This window comes from Corythoichthys intestinalis, chromosome 5 (assembly GCF_030265065.1).
Source record: "Corythoichthys intestinalis isolate RoL2023-P3 chromosome 5, ASM3026506v1, whole genome shotgun sequence".
NCBI classification, from domain to species: Eukaryota; Metazoa; Chordata; class Actinopteri; order Syngnathiformes; family Syngnathidae; genus Corythoichthys; species Corythoichthys intestinalis.
This window is the reverse complement of record NC_080399.1, coordinates 13,229,831-13,253,406: the sequence shown is the minus strand read 5'-3', so window position 1 is coordinate 13,253,406 and position 23,576 is coordinate 13,229,831. Positions and strand designations below refer to the sequence as shown.

At 39.0% G+C, this 23,576-nt stretch overlaps 1 protein-coding gene across 1 annotated transcript in view; it reads left to right on the top strand.

Moving 5' to 3' along the window:
• Positions 1 to 5,426: 5,426 nt before the first annotated feature.
• LOC130916076 (lysine-specific demethylase RSBN1L-like) overlaps positions 5,427 to 23,576 on the top strand; it is a 45,371-nt gene continuing 27,221 nt past the window's right edge. The window contains exons 1-3 of the mRNA XM_057836463.1: positions 5,427 to 5,948; positions 6,198 to 6,329; positions 16,606 to 17,240. Coding sequence (XP_057692446.1) covers positions 5,435 to 5,948; positions 6,198 to 6,329; positions 16,606 to 17,240 — 1,281 coding nt within the window. The 5' untranslated portion in view covers positions 5,427 to 5,434. The remainder of the gene's footprint in view (positions 5,949 to 6,197; positions 6,330 to 16,605; positions 17,241 to 23,576) is intronic.

The window sequence follows — 23,576 nt, the reverse complement described above, 5'->3', positions numbered from 1 at the left end:
ACATTTATTGGATAATTTAAACTTTTTTAACAAATAAAAAACTGAAAAGTGGGGCATGCAATATTATTCGGCCCCTTTACTTTCAGTGCAGCAAATTCACTCCAGAAGTTCAGTGAGGATCTCTGAATGATCCAATGTTGTCCTAAATGACCGATGATGATAAATAGAATCCACGTGTGTGTAATCAAGTCTCCGTATAAATGCACCTGCTCTGTGATAGTCTCAGGGTTCTGTTTAAAGTGCAGAGAGCATTATGAAAACCAAGGAACACACCAGGCAGGTCCGAGATACTGTTGTGGAGAAGTTTAAAGCCGGATTTGGATACAAAAAGATTTCCCAAGCTTTAAACATCTCAAGGAGCACTGTGGAAGCCATCATATTGAAATGGAAGGAGCATCAGACCACTGCAAATCTACTAAGACCCGGCCGTCCTTCCAAACTTTCTTCTCAAACAAGGAGAAAACTGATCAGAGATGCAGCCAAGAGGCCCATGATCACTCTGGATGAACTGCAGAGATCTACAGCTGAGGTGGGAGAGTCTGTCCATAGGACAACAATCAGTCGTACACTGCACAAATCTGGCCTTTATGGAAGAGTGGCAAGAAGAAAGCCATTTCTCAAAGATATCCATAAAAAGTCTCGTTTAAAGTTTGCCACAAGCCACCTGGGAGACACACCAAACATGTGGAAGAAGGTGCTCTGGTCAGATGAAACCAAAATTGAACTTTTTGGCCACAATGCAAAACAATATGTTTGGCGTAAAAGCAACACAGCTCATCACCCTGAACACACCATCCCCACTGTCAAACATGGTGGTGGCAGCATCATGGTTTGGGCCTGCTTTTCTTCAGCAGGGAAAGGGAAGATGGTTAAAATTGACGGGAAGATGGATGCAGCCAAATACAGGAACATTCTGGAAGAAAACCTGTTGGTATCTGCACAAGACCTGAGACTGGGACGGAGATTTATCTTCCAACAGGACAATAATCCAAAACATAAAGCCAAATCTACAATGGAATGGTTCAAAAATAAACGTATCCAGGTGTTAGAATGGCCAAGTCAAAGTCCAGACCTGAATCCAATCGAGAATCTGTGGAAAGAGCTGAAGACTGCTGTTCACAAACACTCTCCATCCAACCTCACTGAGCTCGAGCTGTTTTGCAAGGAAGAATGGGCAAGAATGTCAGTCTCTCGATGTGCAAAACTGATAGAAACATACCCCAAGCGACTTGCAGCTGTAATTGGAGCAAAAGGTGGCGCTACAAAGTATTAACGCAAGGGGGCCGAATAATATTGCACGCCCCACTTTTCAGTTTTTTATTTGTTAAAAAAGTTTAAATTATCCAATAAATGTTGTTCCACTTCACGATTGTGTCCCACTTGTTGTTGATGCTTGACAAAAAATTAAAATTTGATATCTTTATGTTTGAAGCCTGAAATGTGGCGAAAGGTTGCAAGGTTCAAGGGGGCCGAATACTTTTGCAAGGCACTGTACGTATGGGGTGAACATTTTTGTTTGCAGGCCAGTACTTCTCAAATAGTGGGGCGCCCCCCCACCCCCCCCGGGGGCATGTGATCTCAGGGAACATACTTTTTGCTGTAATCAAATAAAGTGTGATTGCATATCCACTCAGTGGACAGAGTGTGCGCAGTATTTTTTAACCAAACAAGAGCAAACACCAAAGAGCACTGGAGATATGAAGAGCTAAGATGGGGAAATATGACGAAGCTTATGTAGTGTTTGACTTTTGGCTTAGACTTTTAATACAGTGGGAGATGAGGAAAGATCAGTCTGTTAACTGTGTCTAAAAATGTTTGCAGCGGACAGGAGGAAACAAAATTAATGAAGACGTCACTTAAAGACATTAGACTCCCGTCACATTGATAAGCCGCTTCTTTTTTTTTCAGTGAAAATGTGCCAAATATTTCCAATAATCGTCCCGCTTTGTCAGTGTAACATTAGTAAACCAGCGAGCACTCTTAGCATCATTTAAGGTGGCATACCAAGTTGCTCAGTACAAAATAACCCCACACCATAACAAAGGAGCTGATACTGCCTGCAGCAAAAATAAAAACTGTCCCTCTGTCCAATGACACTGTCATTTTTGTTCTATTTTTTTTTTTTTTTTCGGTCAAACTATTTGGCATATTGTCCTCCTGAGTTAATGATGAGTTAATGTTGCTAATCGATTTGAATTTATTATTATTTATTGATTTTATTACATTTTATCTTTCAGTATCAAATGGTCAAAAAATGTACCTAGAGTGTATGTTTACAGTTTGGATGCGCTTCAAGTCTTTTCTGTTACAAACAAAACAATGTTAATAAAGTTACACTTTATTGTAAGTTGATCCATAGACTTCTCTATCAGGTAGTGATATAACCTTTTATCTTTAATTTTATAAAAGGCAAAATATTTTGCAGAGGTGTACTTATAATAATTTTATCGACAAATGATACCATGTACAGTTGCGACAGATAGTTGGTGGGGCATGAAACGCTTACATGTTCCTGGCGTAATAGAAAAATAATTGAGAAGCACTGTTGTAGACCACGGCAGAAGAATCTGCATGAGGAAAAGAGAGAGTTTTTTCCTCACATTATAACTACAACCTAAAAATTCAAGCCACCAACCGTATGTTGTTGTTTTTTTCAATAAAAATACAGTCACTTAACATGTTTATGACATTTTTCATTTATTTCAGAACCATACATACAAACATTATGGCTAAAATATCTGTACTTTTTAAAACACATTTGATCGGGTGCATAGTATAAGAATTAAGTATAAAACACTAATTAGTAGGCCACGTACAAAAATAATAAAGTAGGACATGCATAAAATTTAAAAAAATAAAAAATAAATAAATAAAATATATACCATAATTTTCGCACTATAAGGTGCACCTGACTATAAGGACCACCCACCAAATTTGACACAAAAATGACATTTGTTCATAGATAAGCTGCATTGGACTATAAGCCACAGCTGTCCTCAACCATATTTACACAAGATACAAAAGATATTAACCCGTAAAACTTTGACAGCGGCATCATACGACTGTCATAAGACCAGATGAACCACCATGAGGCTTTGAACCAACTGGCTTCAAAGCTTCATTGTTTCAAGAAGCTTCATTTGGCCATCACTGCTCCCTTGGGAGAGAAGGTCAACCTCTGCTGCCACCTGCTGTCAACACTGTTGTTGTCCAACATGCCTCCTAGCATGCATTGCAGTGCTACATATGTAAATAACAATCAAAATTCATGTTCGGTGCTATTTATTTCTTCAGTTACTGTTCCAGTTCTTTCATTAATTGCTAGTTATGGTATTTGATAACAATATTTTTGACAGTGGCACCATAAGACTGTCTTTAGACAATCATAATTATGATATGACACTGTCATGAGCAGTAATGAATGCTTATAACAGATGCCATTTAGTATTATCCGTCAAATTATGTCACTTTTGAATGGATGTAAAAGAGCCGAGCAGGACATAAATGGAGTTAGCCACATAATTTGCCAGATGACACTTAATGACATCTGTCATAAGCATTCAGTAATGCCCATGATAGTGTCATGTCATAATTATGACGGTGTTATGATGCCGCTGTCAAATAAAGTGTTGCCTATTAACCCACATAAATCAACAAATAGGCCCGATTGGACTATAAGCTGCAGGATTCAAAATGAAGGAAAAAAGTAGCAGCTTATAGTCCGAAAATTACCGTATATATGTATATATATTAGGGCTGTCAAAATTATTGCGTTAACGGGTGGTAATTAATTTTTTAAATTAATCACGTTAAAATATTTGACGCAATTAACGCACATGCTCCGCTCAGATTCAAATGACAGCAGTGTAATGTCCGCTTGTAACTTGTTACCCGTTTTTTTTGTTGTTTGGCGCCCTCTGCTGGCGCTTGGGTCCAAAGGATTTTATGGGTTTGGGGAGTGAGCATTTGCCAGGTACAACAGACTCACCGCTGTTCCAGCTATTGAGTCTGGCCACCATTCAGCGGATACAATTTCCAGGGCGGAGCAAGCCACAGCAAACAGACAGCGGAGTGGACCAATCAGCGACGGGCAGACGTGACGTTAGTAAAACGACGAGGGCAGGACGAGGGACTTGCGCGCGAAAGGAAACATACAAGGAGAGCAGAGTTTGTTCAACATGGCTAGCGCGAGACAGACTGTTATCAATGACTCGTGTCGATGTGTTTTTTGGTAATTTAAAACTGATTTTACAGTGGATTGGAACATATTCTCGGCTCTCCTGTTCACCATCTGTGTTGTTGTGGAGACGACTCCAGACGCGCAAGAGTGACGTTGCTCGTTAAGAACACGTCACGCAAATAAACGAATCTGATTTGTCGATTGATTTTGTACCTGCTCGAGAGGCCGTTAATGGGCTGGGTCCCAGACTTTTCTCTCAGTGTTTGAAAAATACAGGGAGAACAGTCTGGCCGTGCCAGGCAAAGTGAGCATGGTGTAATGACATCAACAATGGCGAGCTACTAGTTAATTTTACAAATTTTAATAAAACGAAAACATTAAGAGGGGTTTTATTAAAAAAATTCTATAACTTGTACTAACATTTATCTTTTAAGAACTACAAGTTTTTCTATCCATGGATCGCTTTGAGAGGATGTTAATAATGTTAATGGCATCTTGTTGATTTATTGTTATAATAAACAAATACAGTACTTATGTACCGTATGTTGAATGTATATATCCGTCTTGTGTCTTATCTTTTCATTCCAACAACAATTTACAGAAAAATATGGCATATTTTATAGATGGTTTGAATTGTGATTAATTACAATTAATTAATTTTTAAACTGTAATTAACTCTATTAAAATTTTAATCGTTTGATATATATATATATATAGACACACCGTAATTTCCGTCGCATAATGGTTTTTGAATTTAACCCCCACAAGGCTATTTTTGTTCATCTTTAGGTATAAGACATCTGTGTGAAGTTTGGTGCCATTCGGTACGGAATTACTGTATAAGTATTGTCTTAATTTTAGTAAAATTCAACATGCCCTGTGTAAAATATGTAGTTCAAAGACCAAATGTTCATGTTTTTGAAAAAAATGTTTTCTTTATAGGCCTATATGGACGATTTAAGTATCTCTTTGAACCGCAAGGCTATAAGGACCAAGACACTTTGCAAACAATATAGCTTGTGTTGAAAATAACCCCGACCCTTTTATTTATTATTATTATTTTTTATTTATTTATTTGTTGTTGTTGTAAATATTTGTATTATTTATGAATAAAGTTTACAAAATAAAATAAAAAATCAAACTTCCGTGTGACACTTCCGCAACCGTACGTGCTTACGTAAGCCTCTAGGCCCCGCCTCCTATTGGCTCTGACGCACCAGTTACGTCTGGCCGTAAAAAATAGAAACTTCCAAGATGGCCGAGTCCGTGGACTCCATGCATTTCGCAGCGAACAGCCAAACAAATTCCCCCCAAGCGCTGCTAGCTAAACGGCCGCCGGAGAGCCGACCGCAGTCTTCCAGCGACATTCACCCGCCGCCCCCAAAGAAGGTCCGCGTGGAGGAGAAGCGGCCCAAGCACAGGAAAGTCAACGGAGAGGTGTGCGCAGGGGAAAAACACAACGGGAAAGCGAGTTGTGGGAGCCCAGCGAAATGGAGTTTCGGCCCGGCCAAGGCGAGCCACTCCACCGCCTCCGTCGCCGCCGCCGCCGCCGCGGTGGTGGTACCAGGAGCAGCGACTCCCGCTCGGAAAATCTTCAAAATAAGCAACTTCCTCGCCTCGCCGTCCAAAGAGAAACGGGCCAAGGAAAAGCGGCACAGGGAGAAAAGCGGCGAAGCGCAGCGCATTTCGACAGCGTCTGTGGAGAAAGTCAACCCCGCTAGCTGCCATACAAAGACCGAGAACAGCGATGTCAAGGCGCCGCAGAGAGGTACGTCCGAGACCTCCTCGGTCCACGCTCTTTTCCTCTCAAACCTCAAACAAACCCTATTTTAACGATTAAAACATCTGCTGGACTATTTTCCGGGGCTTGTGCCGCAGGCCACTGTACGCATATTGCGTGTACATCAGGCCCCGAATATTGCATACATGTGGACTACTCACTTCCACGTGGAAATGTTTATCACTTTAGTATCACTTTAATAATAAGCTTTACTTTTATTGGATTTTTTGCTCGCAGATCATAACAGCAAGGACAAGGAGCGGGAGAGCAAGAAGGAAAAGAGTAGCAAAGAGTGGAAAAATCACAAACTGCCTCCAGAACGTGACATCTCAAAGGAAAACGGGGAAGTGGTGTTTCCTCCTCAGAAAGGTAGGCAGAAAAAAGCTACAGCTCACATCAAAGGTTGGATTCACACTGCTAATCAACTGCTGTTTACAGTGAAGGAAATGTTCTGGACTAACATGGGAAAAGCATGACCATTATTGTGCATATAATATAGGGTGGCCATATTTTACCTTGACACGGCCCGGCCTCGAGATACTTAAATTTTACTTGAAGTTCACTCAAAGATGCCTTATCACTTTAATATATTTAAAGTGTGCCTCCTCCGTCTGGATGAAAAAATAAAAATAAAATGGCTATATACCCAAAAACACAAATTCAAATTCGCAGAGGTTACGTAACAGGCTTTGTTATTCCTAAAATAATAACTAGAGGTGGGAATCATTGGGCAACTAACGATTCGGTTACGATTCAGAGGCTGCAATTCGATTTTAAATCGGTTATTGATGCGCAAACCCCCCACCCCGCCTCCCTCTTTTAATGTTTTGTACACTGACTCCAAAATTGTTCAAAAATCCTCTCAGGCTAAACCGAACTACTATTTCAGTATCAAGTTGACAGTTAAAAACAGTAAATAAAATACTCAAGTCCCCATTCCGTATCAGCAGCTTTAAACTACATTCAATCAATTTAATGTTGTGAATCAACCGTCAAAGTTGTTAAAATTGCTCCCGTTATTCCATAATTTCCTTTCTGTCTATTTTGGACATGTCAAAGTTTTAAAACTGTTTCATCATTTAAAGATTTTGCCGATTTAGGGGTATTTTAGATCAAAGGTAATTAGGTTCGCTACAACAGAGCCTTCTAAAGAAGTCTACTGCTTTAAGATGGCGGCTATTTACTAGTGCCGGCAAGTCATTTCACATCTAGTGCTCTGTACATGTTCTAACGCCGCTGACCGTCATTTCGCATCTACTTCTACATACCGTATTGGCCCAAATATAAGACGACCCTGATTATAAGACTACTCAAGACTCAAGTTTGAAAGAAGACTTTTTGAACACCAAATTATTTTTTATACAGAAAATAATTACAGTACATCTGAAACAAATGATTATAACAATATATTTGAGAGGAAAAGCATGTTATTTTTTCCTCATTCAAATCTTAATATCTGAACATTTAAATATGTAAACTAAAAAGCAATCACATTCGTAAATGAATGGCTTCTGGTTTTTGAAATGTAAATAAACTAGGGCTGTCAAACGATTAAAATTTTTAATCGAGTTAATTACAGCTTAAAAATTAATTAATCGTAATTAATCGCAATTAATCGCAATTCAAACCATCTATAAAATATGCCATATTTTTCTCTAAATTATTGTTGGAATGGAAAGATAAGACAAGATGGATATATACATTCAACATACGGTACATAAGGACTGTATTTGTTTATTATAACAATAAATCAACAAGATGGCATTAACATTATTTACATTCTGTTAAAGTGATCCATGGATAGAAAGACTTGTAGTTCTTAAAAGATGAATATTAGTACAAGTTATAGAAATGTTATATTAAAACGCGTCTAAATGTTTTCGTTTTAATAAAATTTGTAAAATTTTCAATTAAAAAAATAAACTAGTAGCCCTATTCTTTCCTCAATGTGTGTGAGTACACAAATTGACAGATAGCGAACATAAGTTCCAAAAAGAAATCAGACGGTGTGGCAAAGTTGCATGGGCTTTACTGAAGTCATCTCTTTTTGACAGGAGCACGTTTCTTGTATTTTTGTAAAACTAAAAATAACAAGGCAATGTGTCAATAACTTGCATAAATATCAAAATAACATAAAATGTACACACACGTGTCCATTTGAGCAGTAGCACTAGCCAATTAGCTCACAAGCATCTAAAAATGTTACTGCATTTCACCATATATGTGAACAAATTTAAATACACATCATCAATAACTATCTAATGTTTATGAATATAAACAAAGGAGGAATATAACTCACAAGCGATGCATGTATTAGACACAAACAGTGTGATGGAGCTATGAGAAGGGCCACTGAATACTGGATGCGGACGTTAGCTGGTCTATTAGTTAGCACTGTCTATTAGTGTGAGTTCGCGTCGACATATAATCACGTCAGAAAAGCGCGCTGAAACCCAAATAATCAGCTGCACTGAATCGCCAGCAGAGGGCGACATTACGCCACATAACATATGCAAGTCACACCCAAGTGCCAGCAGAGGGCGGAAAAACTCCATAAACCACAATTAACAAGTTGGCCTTTCACTGTACTGACATTTAAATCTGTCTGAGCGGGCCTAGTGCGTTAATTGCGTCAAATATTTTAACGTGATTAATTTTAAAAATTAATTAACGCCCGTTAACGCGATAATTTTGACAGCCCTAAAATAAACCAATCTATTGTGATACAACAACAAAATTGCAATAAACTACATTAACCATCAAAGTGAGGTCTAACTGTAACTGTAGTCTTGAAACAAATCTGAATAAGGAAAAACATTGCAATAAAATAATGCAAACTGGTTAAACTTTAGATCTGTCATGACAGAACATTTCTCCCAAGTTCAGCATTCGCTTAATTGATATCTGGCGCCATCTAGCGTCGTGAAGGGGTATAATGTCTAGACCCCGAATATAAGACGACTCCCACTTTTTCAGTCTTATTTCAATGCAAAAAACACCATCTTCTATTCGGGCCAATACGGTATATGTGATATCTACCATAGCCGTATGTTGTCGTATGTTTTTAGCAACTAGCAACTGGGCGCTGTTTGTAGCGGCTGTCGGCCGCAGTCAGGGATTACCGTATTTTTCGGACTATAAATTGCAGTTTTTTTCATAGTTTGGTTGGTTGGGGGTGCGACTTATACTCTGGAGCGATTTATACTCTGGAGCGACTTATGTGTGAAATTTAAACATGTTATTATATAATTGCACGTTATTTTTGTGCTTTGGAGAGACGCTAATGGTTTGGTAAACTTGCTAGCATGTTCTTTATGCTATAGCTATCTGAATAAGTCTTAATAGCTATGTTACGTTAACATACCGGCCATGTTCGCATTTCATTGTTCATGCATCATGTAACATTATCATACGGTACACTTATTCAGCATGCTTTTCTCTATTGTATTTTTATTTTAAATGGCCTTTCAAGATGACGTATCTGTTCTATGTGTTGGATTTAATCAAGTAATTTTCCCCCAAAAATGCGACTTATATATGTTTTTTTCCTCTTCGTTGGGCATTTTATGGCTAGTGCGACTTTATACGGTAAAAAAATACGGGAAAATACAGGTTTTTTTTTTTTTTTTTTTTTTTTTTTTTTTTTTAATCTAGCGGCATGAGTTGAACATGATATTTACTCTCGGTCCGTTCCTCATTGCGTCCCAAAGACTGCGCTTGACTGTTTTATTTCCGCTTTACCTGGTATAATTCAATAATCAGAATTCAGATGTTTGTGAATCGTTCTCGAATCTTCTGCGGCCGAATCGCGAATAATCTAAGGATGGAAAATTTCGCACGCCTCTAATAATAACGCAAAAACACTGGAATTGAATAGTGATTTTTAAAAAAAAATTCTCTTCTGTATTGGCGAATCCTTGAATTCTTGAACAAAATAATAGCTGTCTTTTCAATTCTTACCGTACAAATAAATAATCTGAAACAAGGTTCTAAATGATACCTCTTTTGTAGAAAATACAGTTTTAACAAAAAGCTTGTTTTCTCTTTCCAGGAAAATAATGTTAAATAAACCATAGCCTCAAGACTACCACTAAAACTGTCATTGACAAATTGTTATTCCCACTCAATTATTATTCTCATTCAATGTTGTAGATCAGTGTTTTTCAACCTTTTCTGAATCACGGCACATTTTTACAGTGGAAAAAATCTCGCGGCACACCACAAACCAAAAATGTTCCAAAATTACTTGCTGTACAGTATATTTAATTAGAAAGTATTTTCTCAGAATTTATACTTTGTGAGAAACTTAAGTCTGTTTAGATTAATACAAAGCCGATATACTGAGAGGAATCTTCTTCAACAGCTCTCTGTCTCGCTCTGTTTTTATTTTTTATAGCAGTTCGGCTTGAAAAGCTCATAATCATCAGACAGGGACTTTTGCAATGTCTTTAACTGCATCAGGGCCGAGCGTCTCGCTGACAGTGGCTTTGCAGACAGGTAGTATTAATGTCCCTGCCACAGTGTGGGGCTTTTTGGACTTAGCAACATGTTCAGTAACAAGCTAACTGACTTTGAAGGGCTTTCTCATTTACCTTTGTAGTTTTTCTCAAAAAAGTTGCCCCTTTCTCGGTGTTTTCACAAAGGCGAACAAAATAGTCCATAGTTTGAAGTAAGCCTGAACGATATATCGTTTAAACATCGCGATTTGCGCATGCGCGATAGTCCCATTGCGAGGACGCGCGATAGTTTTTTTTTTTTCTTTTTTCAATCCACAAACCTTTGATCTGCTCCATTCGCTCACACAGCCTCTCTCACCCCCTTTCCCAGCGCTCAGTCACCGCGGCACTTGCTTATTAAAGTTAACGATGGCTTTGATCTAGTCAAAGAAGCTGGGCAGCAATCTGTCAATCATCGTTTAACTTGTTAAACAGTTTCTGCAAAGAAGCGCGGGCTGGAATGAATGTGTGTGTCTGTGGGGGGAGAATGTGGAGACGTTCGAGACATATAAAATAAACGCCAGAAATTATTATGAGGAGTTTGTAATTTCTACATGTCACTCCAAAAGTCACAGCCATTAGGTAAACGGAAGCATTTAATAAAGCCAAGCATTTTTCTACTACAGTACTTTATTCTTGTTTAAAAATGATTCAGTGGGACAGTTATGTTTAAAACTGATCATAATTATTACATTTGAAGTGCTTAAAAAGCATTTATTATAATATATAATATATACATTTTTTAAATCATACTTTGGGGGGGGGGAAGTGAGAAAAAACATGTCTTATATGTATCTCTTTCCAGAGATACATATATACAGATTTCCAGTGCTAGATCTTAATAAATACATTGAGCACACACACACAAAAAAAATGGGGGTGGGGGGGTTGGGCGCTACTTCGCGGTTTTTCACTTATCGCTGCTGGTTCTGGTCCCTATTAACCACGAAAAACGATGGAATACTGTACACTGTGGTCATGATGAGTCATCCAAAGTCTTCCCAAATAGTTATTCAAGTCATCCAGTAACAATTTCTTTTAATATATATATATATATATTTTTTAATATCGCAATATATTGCAAACCCCAAAAAAATCGCAGCAATAGTTTTTTCCAATATCGTTCAGGCCTAGTTTGAAGCAACGGGTGTCCACCTTGCTGTCCTCGACACTGTGTTGGAATAAAACCCAAGGGGAGGATTGATGGTCGTCACATATGGAGAAAATGGAAAGGACACTTTCGTGTATATTGACACTTGACGAGTAATCAAATGATGTACAGTAGATGTGCTGGGTTCCACATTGTCGCGGACAGCAAGGTGGCTGATGGCTAGAAATCTGAGCAAATTTTGAACGCAACACGAGCAATACCTCGCTCATCTGCACACGGCGGAGAACTTTCTACCTATTGGGCGGAGTAGCAGTAGGAAGGAAGGATCCTTCCTACTGCAACTCCGCCGGACGATTTAAAAAAAAAAAAAAAAGATATTGGATTATTTCTTAAGGCACACCTGACGATTTCTCGCAGCACAGCTAACGATCTCTCACGGCACACTATACACAGGTTGAAAAAGACTGTTCTAGATTACACACAGACAATAACCGAAATAAAAAACTATTCAACCAGCATGTTTCCAAACGCAGCACTTCAAAACTAGATATCCCATAATGCCTAGTGCAGTTTACCTCACTGACAGCTAGCACCGGGAGCCAAGGCAAAAATCAAACATTTCTATAAAAGTTTACAATCATCGGCAGCGTAACGATGTTCCACCAAACGGGATTTTACAGATCACACCAGTACAAAGCTCTGACAGAAGTAAACAGTTGCCGAAAGGTTGATTGACAGTTTATGCCATTATAAGGTCAGTCTGTAAATGCGCACACATGCGCAAATTTGTATCCAAAGTAGAATAAAGGTATTTTTGATCTAATTACACTTTTAGGTACATGAGCATTTGATTATATACGTATTGAAAACAAGTCTTAACAACTGTGCAGGCTCTTTGTGAACACGTCACAGGCCTGACAATACCGTAGTATCCTGTGCAAATCATCAGTCAAAAAACCAAACATTTTAATGAATTTATAAAACCCGCCGGACGCCCAGAACAGGATGTAAAAAGTGGACATGTCCAGCACACACATTTTAACAAATTTACTGTTGTTTTTGCAGCCCTTTTAATTTTTGCCTTAGCCGTAGTCTTTAGGACGAAAATACTTGTTAGTCTTCGGGCTGCAGCTATCGAATATTTTAATAATCGAGTATTCTACTGAAAATTCCATCGATTACTCGAGTAATCGGATAAAATATTTTTTTTTAATTAAGGAGCAATTACAAATATACATGAGAAAACAAGACATTTCCCCCTAATATTGAACCCGTTTTAGACAGTTTATTTATTTTAAATGTACATTGTTGAAAACAGCCAGCAATTGCATCTCAGATGTGACTAGAAGAAAAACAACAACAACAAATTAGCTTCTTTCACTCAAAAAACTTAAGGTCTTCTAAAAATAATTCTTATTTCTTACCTAAAAATGTCATTGTGCTTGATAAAACACATCACTTAAAAGTAAGGTGTTTTTCCCCACGTGTTTTAATTGAATTTCAATTGTGTCGAGCTACATTTAAGTTCTAGTTAAGTTTTAAGTTTGTCTAAATTGTAAGTCCTGACAGGATTTTGAGTTTTTGCAGTGTTCGAAATATATATATATGATACCTGCTCTGTTGGAGCACATTAGGCACCAGTGCTACTTCCGTTTTATCAATGACTACTGAGCTAAAATTGACGGTTAGCTTCATTATGTTTTTATTTTACACCCTCATCAATGCGGCGCTGCATTTGTACAGATTAAAAAAGGCTGTAAGAAAGACATGTTAGCCACGCATCGACAGTAGTCATAATCAATAAAAAAGTAGCCCTCCACAGGGCTAACGTTACGTTAGCAAGGTACAGTAACGTTAATCTTATTTATTAGCGCTACGCTAACTTAATTTTACCTTGTCCCGAGTATTGCTCCTCCACTCTTCGAGTAAATGGGGTCCCTTCAGTGGAGCTGCAGCTTTGAAGACATGCTGTAGTGTTATGCATCTTATAGTAAATACATGAAATGGTGTTCGCCTTGGTCTCCAGCTTAAGATGTTCCCCCACTTTTGACATATTCTGCTTTTTCTTGGTGCTTTTCTTTTCGCTTTCGTTGACGTGTTCGTTGTTACCTGTATATTCACGCATGTTCGAAATCAAACATGTCCGCTGCCTCTTTCTTCTTCCTGTATGCACGTGACGTTAAAAGTAGTCCGGGCAAAACGTCATGCTTACAGCTGGCAAAATTAAACGATTCCTCAAGGCGTAAAAAATTCCTCGACCAATTTTTAAAATTGACTTTCAGCTCTAGTCTTAGTCATAGTTTAGTCATTTCAAAATGTGTTTGTCTTCGTCTAGTTTTAGTTGACAGTTGCTCAAATTTTTTGGTCTGTAAAATTCAAGTTTTAGTCCAAAAATTAAGGTTTCCAATAATTTCGAATGAACATTGATGAGAACATATTGTAGTGTCTACCAGGACAACGCCAACCTTGTGATGAGAATACACACTCGTGAAGAAAAGCAGTACATTATTTTCATTTAAACCCACCTAGAAGCCATGAACTGCATGTACACATTTCAAGGTGTACATACATTTTTGTTGAATGAATTTCTCAATCCAAGGGATTAGTTTATGGTTACTGCAGGGTGTCCCCTACATATTAATTATTGTGGCGCACCGCCACACCAAAATAAAAGCCGCCACGCCTTGCAAAAGAGATGTTTAAAAAAATAATAATTTTTTTTAAGGCCGTTTCAAACTAGTGCCAGCCTAGTGTGAAGGGTTCAGCGGCAACCTATTCATTGTGTATTGTAATGTCCGTAACTATGGGAGGCCCCCTAAAGAGACGATTAGACGAGGAGCTGTGAAGTAGAGGGAAGCGAGAAGGAGAATGAGCGAGATAGCGGTCTCATGTCACAGAAGCCCGCTGTTATTTTGTTTATTGTTGTTCTTTATTATTGTTGCCACAATAAAGTGGGTAAGCCAATACAGACTCCTCTCCTTCTTCCCCCCCATCCGGGGCATTACAGTATTTTTGATCAGACTTTTCGGCGAAAGTGATTATTGGACGGCCGTCTTGGACGGAACGGCAACTTTGAATGTTGTAGTCTTCTATTGAAACCAGTAACTGGTTTCAATAGGCGACTACAACGAGTGTCTAACGACTAGAGTGAAAGAGCACACTGGGTTAAATTGCAAGCACTTGATACATCAACACTGATTGAGAGTGCCTCGGTGCTTTTATGATAACGTGTTTACCATCAAGGCTTCCAACGCGGAAATCTGCTATGGCTTCCCACTATGGGGAGAGATTTGTCTCAAAATATTCACACAAATACATCTACTATTCACACATCAACATTTGTTGTTCAATGTTGATGAGCTGAATATCCACATTCAAGCGTTCCATTTCCGTTGCCATTGTTGTCTAACCGGAAGAAAACTAAAGGAATTTGGCAAGAGTCCCCCAAAACCTTACAAACACAATGGCACACCCCTCTAGTGGCTTGGCGATGTATTACAGAGCAACGCGTTCCCCATGACGCAGAACTTCGAATGCTCATTGACGACGCAGAAGCATAAATTTGGCTTTACTGACCAGAAAAGCCAAGTGGCTCTGCTTTACTCTGGCTAGTATTTTAAGAAAATGTTCGTCACGCTAATGCTAACGTGAATACTATGCTAACGTGATGTGTTACATTCAGTGTGTGATGAGCTCACTCAGCACAGACCTTTAAAGGCTAAAGCAATATTGAATATTCTCTCTTGCCAAGCAATGTTGTTTTTGGCAACCGTTTCAATGTTTGTCTTAGTCTTTTAGATGAAGATCTATTTAGTCTTACATTAAAAGTCTTTAATCTTTAGTCTTTTTAGTCTTAAATTAGAAGATCTAATTTAGTCATAGTCATTTCAAAATGTTTGCATCATCTAGTTTCACTGGGCAAAATCTCAAACAAATTTTGTGTAGTTTTAGTCGACATTTACTGAAAATGTTTTCGTCTGTAAAATTTAAAAGTTTTAGTGAATAAATGAAGGTTTTCAACAATTTCGAAAGAACATAGGCAGATGAGCACATGCAGTGCCCTGCATAACTATTGGCACCCCTGGTTAAGATGTGTTTTTTAGCTTCTAATATTTTTTTTTATTCAAATAATATGGGACCTTAATGGAAAAAAAGAAAAATCCAACCTTCAATACAAGTGCATTTATTCAGTGGGGAAAAAAATCCCACATAAAGAAATAATTATTTGACATCAAATGATGTGTGTCACAATTATTAGCACCCCCTGGTGTTAATACTTTGTACAACCCCCTTTGCCAACAAAACAAAGTCTGGGGACTGAGATGGCGATGGGAGGAGCTTGATTTTGTGTCTGGTGAACCATTTCTGTGTAGATTTGGCCATATGTTTAGGGTCATTGTCTTGATGAAAGACCCAGTGCCCATCTTCAGCTTTCTGGCAGAGGGCAACAGATTTTGATTTAAAATGTCCTGGTATTTCAAAGCATTCATGATGCCATGCACCCTAACAAGGTTCCCAGCGCCTTTGGAAGCGAAACAGCCCAACAGCATCACTGACCCACCCCCATACTTCACAGTGGGTATGAGGTGCTTTTCAGCATGCGCATCTTTCGTGACACGCCAGACCCACTTAGAGTGTTTGGTTCCAAAAAGCTCAATCTTGGTCTCATCTGACCAAAGTACACGGTCCCAGGCTTCAACTGGAACACGGTGCTTTGGTCAAATATAATAATAAATATTTACAACTGAGAAGTAACATATATATATATGTTATAATTTCAAGACAATTTTAGACAAGTTTAATGTGAAGAATGTCCTAAACGATAAATTGGTTATCAAAATAGTTGTCGATTAATTTGCTAATTGATTATTTGTCGATTATTGTTGCACCTTTAGCGATAGACGTCTAATACATTTGACTGTGAAGGCTGGCAGTGATCATTTGCTCTAAAGCGAGCATTTGATTTAAAACATGATCAGTCCCTTTTTTTGTTCTGTTAAATACAGTAGTGCTAATTTTGTCTCGTCCTCTGTGCCAGAGCCCAAGGAGAAACCCAAAGCCACGTCCCAAGAAGACCTCTTGCTCAAGAAGCTGAAAAAGAAGAAGAAAAAGAAGCACAAAGACGGCGAGCGGGCCAAAGAGCGGCACGGCCGCCCTAAAATGTACCACCGCTCGTGCCAGACTGTTTATTCCGCCGTCTCCCTCGGGTTGGCCGACTTCCTCAGCCGAATCAACGGCAACAGCGGCGCCGGCGGGCATTACGGAGTGCGCTACCAAGACCCTTCCGCCATTGTCAGGGACAGACCGGGCTACAGCTCACCGCTCCGCTGCACGCCCACGCCGAGTCTGCCCGGGCTGGAGTTCGGCCATCTGATCAATGTGGAGATTCAGGCCAACGGCGGCGCCTCGGTGGCGCACGCCTACAGCGAGCAGCTCTCAGGCCTGTCGCCCGCCGAAATGCAGCGCTTCGCCCAGGAGTTTGTCACGCTGTCTTTCAGCGAGGACGAGGCCCAGGCGGCGCGTTTCGTCATGGGGATCATTCACGGAGCGGCGGCCTACCTCCCGGACTTTCTGGATTACTTCTCCTACAAGTTCCCCAATGCCCCTGTCAAGATGGAGGTGCTCGGGAAGAAGGACATCGAGACGACCACCATGGCTAACTTCCACACTCAGGTGAGATTTTTCGTTCATTGGCAATTTTTGTGTGTAGAGTCACTTCCGCATATAAATACAGCAACTTTAATAAAGTGCCTGTGACACCATAAAAAAATCTTAAATAGCATTGCTATGTGAATTAAAATCATATTTTGCGACGATTCGACTATATAAAAAAAAATTGGCAAAGCGCAGATGACGAGGAATGACTCTTTTAATCTGCCATTTAGCCCCGCCTGTCATTAAAGCGCTGCAGCGCCTCCATGTGAGTGATGACGTCGGCAGAGTAACGATTTCAGATTTAGAATTCAGCCCAATGGAGAAGGAAGACTCAGAACGAGGAAAATGCGACAGAGAGCAGCAAAATGTCAGCAAAATGTCATCAGTTTTTCTCTCTACTCCAATAATTTTACAGGAGATTCCTTTTATCTAATTTTATTTTCCCAAATTGCTAAATAAAATTGTATAGTCATGACAAATAACAAGCTTGTTCTAAATGAAATACTAAAATGCATTTATTCAGTACAACAGGGCTGCGTAATGGTAAAAAAATGCTGACTTCTTAAACCTCCCGAACGGTATTTTGTGCCACCGGAGTTGGTCCGGCTTTTGTCATTTCCCTGCCTTCGGAAAGAGCGTAAACAAAACAGGAGGCGTGACAGCTAGGCGACATGCTAACCCGAACTGAGCGGCTCTTCAAAGTCTCTTCCTTGCCTTTCGAAAAATGAAAAATCACACAAAATTACCCTGACTCATGTCACACACTGCGGCAGGAGTGACTGTCTTCACCGATCGGCCAGCCCCCGGCGACAAGCGAGTTTCGGCTTGTCGTTCTGCTGCGGCCCCGACAGGCAGGCAGTGCTCGTCGCCCGGGACGCAGAGGGAACTGAACTAGGGCTGTCCCAAACGACTAATTTTCTCCCAATTAGTCAGCCAACTATTTTTACGATTAGTCGACTAAGCTAATGTTTTTTTGGGTTTTTTTTTTTGTTTTGTTTTTCTTAACTAATTTTGCAATGAAAATTTTGTTCACACTTATTCACAAAAACATTTTTGGAAGACTTAAATTCTTTATTAAAGTATAAATAAACACGTAAATAACAATAAATCGCAAATAAACAATGATTGCCAATCAGATTTTTCATAAAGGGCGTCTTTTTAAAGCTATCCTTAGTGTAGAATCTGAATTCTGAAGTTTGTGGGATTAACTCCAGAAATCATTATTTATATGACGAACATGACGTGCTTTTGTTTTGAAATGTTCACCGGAAGTACGTTCACTAAACCGCTAAACGTAACCTTTACAATCCACAAAAAATGTGTTTGAAGGGTTCATGTTTAACCACATGTTTGCGTTTTGGAGAAGACTGCTCATGTTTTTATAGCCTCAATGTGGCAATGCTAACGTTTACAGTATTTAATATAGATGTGTTTCCTTATGTTGTATGTCTGAACTTAAATTCTATAAAATGCTAACTTTTTTACAATGCTCTTAGCAAATGGTTCAGACACGTATTCCCACAAAAATAGGCTAAATATATCTATAAATTATGAATGCATTTTAAAAAAATAGCTCAAACAAAAACTTGGCTTATGTTGGTCTTAACAGGGAGCGCCTGGATTCAGCCATGTGAAATGAGGCGGACTAGAAGGCAGTGTATCCACCCAAATCAATAAAACTAAATGCAAACACTTTCAAAATAAACCATTACAACGACATTTAAATTAAAACAATGGTCGAAGAAGCAAAATTGAATTCGAATTCGAGTTAATCGATTAATCGTTGCAGCAGTATTACGATCTGCCAGCTTGTTGTCTCCTGTCGTCTTCGAAAATCACAACTGGGTGACGCCGCTTTAGGTGTTCATTCGCGGCCGACGTGCAGCCAAGCTTGGCATTGAATAGACAACAGTGTACTCTCCTCTGTTTCGTTGAAATAAGTCAACGTTTTGGCCACTCTGGTGCACTTTTTTGGCTTTGTGCCGCTTTCCCCGCTTGCATACCGAGCGTGCGACATTCTCAATTTTCCACATATATTTTTTTTAACCCTTCATTAACCGTCGACAGGATGTTGTGTTCGTCGACGCATTTATGTCATCGATGACGTCGACTAGTTGGGACACCTCTTAAATGACCACCGAAAATGGCGCATTCTTGGTGGACAAACCGGCCGATGTTGAAGCGCTACATGAGTGACACAACCAGCGACTGCTACGATGCAGGCCAACTACACATAAAATGTCACACATTGTAATCATGTGACGGAAACTATAGCGCATTTATGTCTCGGCACTAGTCTCGTTACGTTTTAGTCTCCCAAAACACGTTTTTAGTAGGGTTGGGAATCTCTGGCATGAAAACAATTCAATATGTATCTAGATACACAGGTAACGATTCGATTAAAAAAAGATACATTTTTAAGGCCGAGCGATTCGATATGATTCGATACAGTTTAAGAACGATACGGTTCGATACAGAGTGAAAACGATACGATAGTGAACATTTGTTGTGTGTGTTCATACAGTATTTTAAACATATAAAAAATACTAAAGATTAAATTAAACAAGAAAATGTCACACTAATGTTATGTTTTATTTTTTCGTGAAAACCGTCATTTTGTTGGATGGGATTGATAATAAAATAAAACTCCAGTGACAGACAACAATAAAGTACAGTAATTTATTTCCTGTATTTTCTGGTGTTTTGAACACAATAGGTAAGTAATTTAAGTGCAAACTTTCAACGTAAACATCTTACAAGCAAAAAATATTAATTATATGCAGCAGCTCTAGGAAAAAAAATCAAACCCTGGTGTTATCATAAATAAGTAATAAATTATGCTTTACCACTGGTATAACTGGGGGAATAAAAACATGGCATTTTAGACCGACTGGTCTATAATCATTACTTTAACCTTATACACAGCAAAGTCATTCACTTATGCCCGTGCTTCCACATTTTTTATTCCTCATCACTATCTAGATCTTTTTTGAAGGGCAGATTTTTGTTGAGGAAGATCAACTGATCCCCATGTTCATGTTTAAGTAGACTGCGTTTCGTGGAAACAATATGCCGCCCTTTCCACCATTGTAGTGGGTTATTTGTCAGGGTTAAAAACTCATGATCGCTTCACACTAGCTCTGTCCCATGCGAACAGATCTGGCTGCCTTCGTCACTTCAAAGCCCGACTTTTGTTTTCCGGGGTGCGTTGAAAATCAATTGCTGCACGTCGCTGGCGTGGTGCGCAAACTGTCCATTGTTTTAGCATGTTGCTTCGTTGCCACTACTAGTTTCGTTTTGGGCTGTGAAGAAAACGCTACGGAGCATGCGTTACAGTGGTTTTGTTAGCTCTCGCATTGTTATGACACGCCCGTGACGATCGGGTAATGACAGCGACTTCTAGCGGTTCTGCCGAAATAAATGGGAAGTTGAGGCAACCACGACGGCGGTCACAATCTAAGTGCGCTGTGTGGTGAATGACACAAGCGCAGCATGTGAGGTAAAAGCTAAATTATTATCATATTAAACAATGCATTGAACTAGGCATTAGAAGCCGATTCTTGTGCTCCCGATAGCCAAATTACTGTCGAATGGTAAGTTTACTATCGATAAAGCTGTATCTCGCACCTGTAAAACCGGATATCCGGTCGTGTCGGTTCATCATTCTCAAGCTTAGTTTTTAGCTCGTTATGGTCTTGTCATAATCACGAAATATTAGAGTCATCGTTGACGAAAACAACACTGCATTGAGTGATCATGTTTTTCTGCCATTGACGGTGAAGGACGTCCAATACACTTTGTCCTTCCCAGTCCAGAGGAATTTGGACGTCCATCGCCGACTCCATCGCCGACAACTGATCAGGCAACTTCCAAGGTTATTATTTGAAATGGATGAATTTGAATGAAAGTGAAATTGTAGTAAATGCTGTTATTCCACATTTTATATTGAAAAACTAAATGTGAAAATTAGGGCTGTCAAAATTATCGCGTTAACGCGTGGTAATTAATTTTTTAAATTAATCACGTTAAAATATTTGACGCAATTAACGCACATGTCCCGTTCAGACTGTATTCTGCCTTTTGGTAAGTTTTACAGCAAGTTTTTTTGTGCTGTCTAACAGCGAACTCTTGTGGTCACTCTGCGACATGGTTTATTGCTTTCTTGCCAGTTCAATATAGCTGCACGACGTCTCGGGCTGACACCTACGTTGTAATGTTGTGCTTATATGATCCTTGGACAAGATTTGTCCGTATGTATGGTTGTTATAAAGAATGTACATATTATGTTAGTAAATGAAATGTAATATTTTTTGTATGAGACGCTTTTTGTTTGTTTAGTGAACCTGTATAGCGTGCTAAGCTAACGTTGTTGCTAATGCAATGCTTGTGTACTTTTTTTTGTAGTTTCACTACGGTCTAAAGAGGACAGTGGTTTGAGGCCATTTTATTAATAAATCAGATGAAAAAGGAAGAAGTCTTGATTATTAAGGCGTCGTTCACTAGCTGTCTAGCTTTGGAAAAAGTAGACGCTTCGGAGTAAGGACAGCATAGACAGATTTAAATGACAGTAGAGTGAAATGCCCACTACAGTCCTTATGTACCGTATGTTGAATGTATATATCCATCTTATGTCTTATCTTTCCATTCCAACAAATTATTTTACAGAATATATATATAATTTACAGAAAAATATGGCATATTTTTTAGATGGTTTGAATTGCGATTAATTGCGATTAATTACGATTAATTAATTTTTAAGCTGTAATTAACTCGATTAAAAAATTTAATCGTTTGACAGCCCTAGTGAAAATTAATAAAAGCCCAACCAAACTTAGCATACCGGTCGTACAAAAATGTTCGGCCCTCAACGACATGCTAAAGGTTCGAAAACCAAGAATGTAAATTATACCTCAGCACTTTCTAGATATATTACGAAGCGTCTAATTATATCCACGTCGGAACGCTGCTGCGTGGGGCTTGATATGACTGCACTTAAATTATATTCCGGTTTAGCAGCAGTCATAAAATGTGCCTCCTGCGCAGTGAAACGCTGCGAGGGATCCATTTAGGTCACACTAACCTAAAATTATTCCATCCAGGGGCCCCTCTCTACGACGAGCGTTTGCCAAGGTCTCCTTCATAGAGCTTTGTAATCAGATTACTCCATCCCCTCGGCGCACCCACACGGCGGCACGCGCCGACTCTCTCCCGCTGCTTGATTATTAGCATATTTTCTCGCTCGAGCTGCTCTGGGATTCACATATGCCCCGACGAGATCAATTTTTGGCAAAGTAGCGGCGGCTGGACGATTTAAAAATCTTTGGCTGCCGTCTTGACGAGCCGAGAGCGCATTAGGATACACTTTGACAACAAGTCCTGGTTTAAATGCACTTTTAAGCGTGAATACGAGACCTGCATCGCATTTGAACTTGGAGGGCTGGCGGAGAATGAGTTATCGAGTGTTAAAATCAATGGGCAAGCCCGCCCAAGCCAATTAAACACTGTAGAATTTTTAAAATAACTGAATAAGTGTTTCTCGTCTATTCTTGTTTATGTCTGTGTTTTTACTACGAGAGGTATTTACAAGCACATGTGGGTAGTTTTATGTGTAAACAAAGCAGTAACAGATATGCTTCACTTTAACTGTACAACGAAACAAGACAGTACAACCGGCATTAAATTGAAAGTGGGCAGTCAAAATGCCATCTTATTTCAGGGTTGTTTGCCATTTTACTGTCAAACAAAAATCTGGAAAAATGTATTGTAATTAAAACATAGAATTTGATATCTTTTTCAATCGAGGTGGAATTGCTGAATTTCTGAAAAATGACAAAAAAAACAACAGAAATTGGTGCTGGCTGATATGACAATATAAATTTGGGGTGTAACAGTACACACAAGTCGGTACGCACCTCGGTACGGGGGTCACGATTCGGTGCAACAGAAAAAAAGCACAGCATTTCTGAAAATTAATTTGTTTTATTGGCTAAAACTAAAAAGCAGCTTTTGTTAACCCTTTAACACCTAAGCCTATTTTGGCCGAATTTGCATGCATTTGATGTTGCCTTTATATTTCAAAGAAAAAATTGTTTACAATGGCCAAGTTGGGTCCCTTTTTTTTCAGGACACCTTGAACTTCATGTCTAAACTGTTGTTTTCTTCACTGACCAATTATAATCCACATTTTGGACCCAAAAAGACAAAAAACTCCCAAAATCTTTTTTCAAAATTTGTAATGTTGATGTCCCATTGACAACCAAACATGCTCGACCAACCGTTTTGAAGCTTGATAATATTTATTCAACTTGTTAGGATAAACATTCAATAGAAAAAAGTAAGATTGAATAGTTTTAT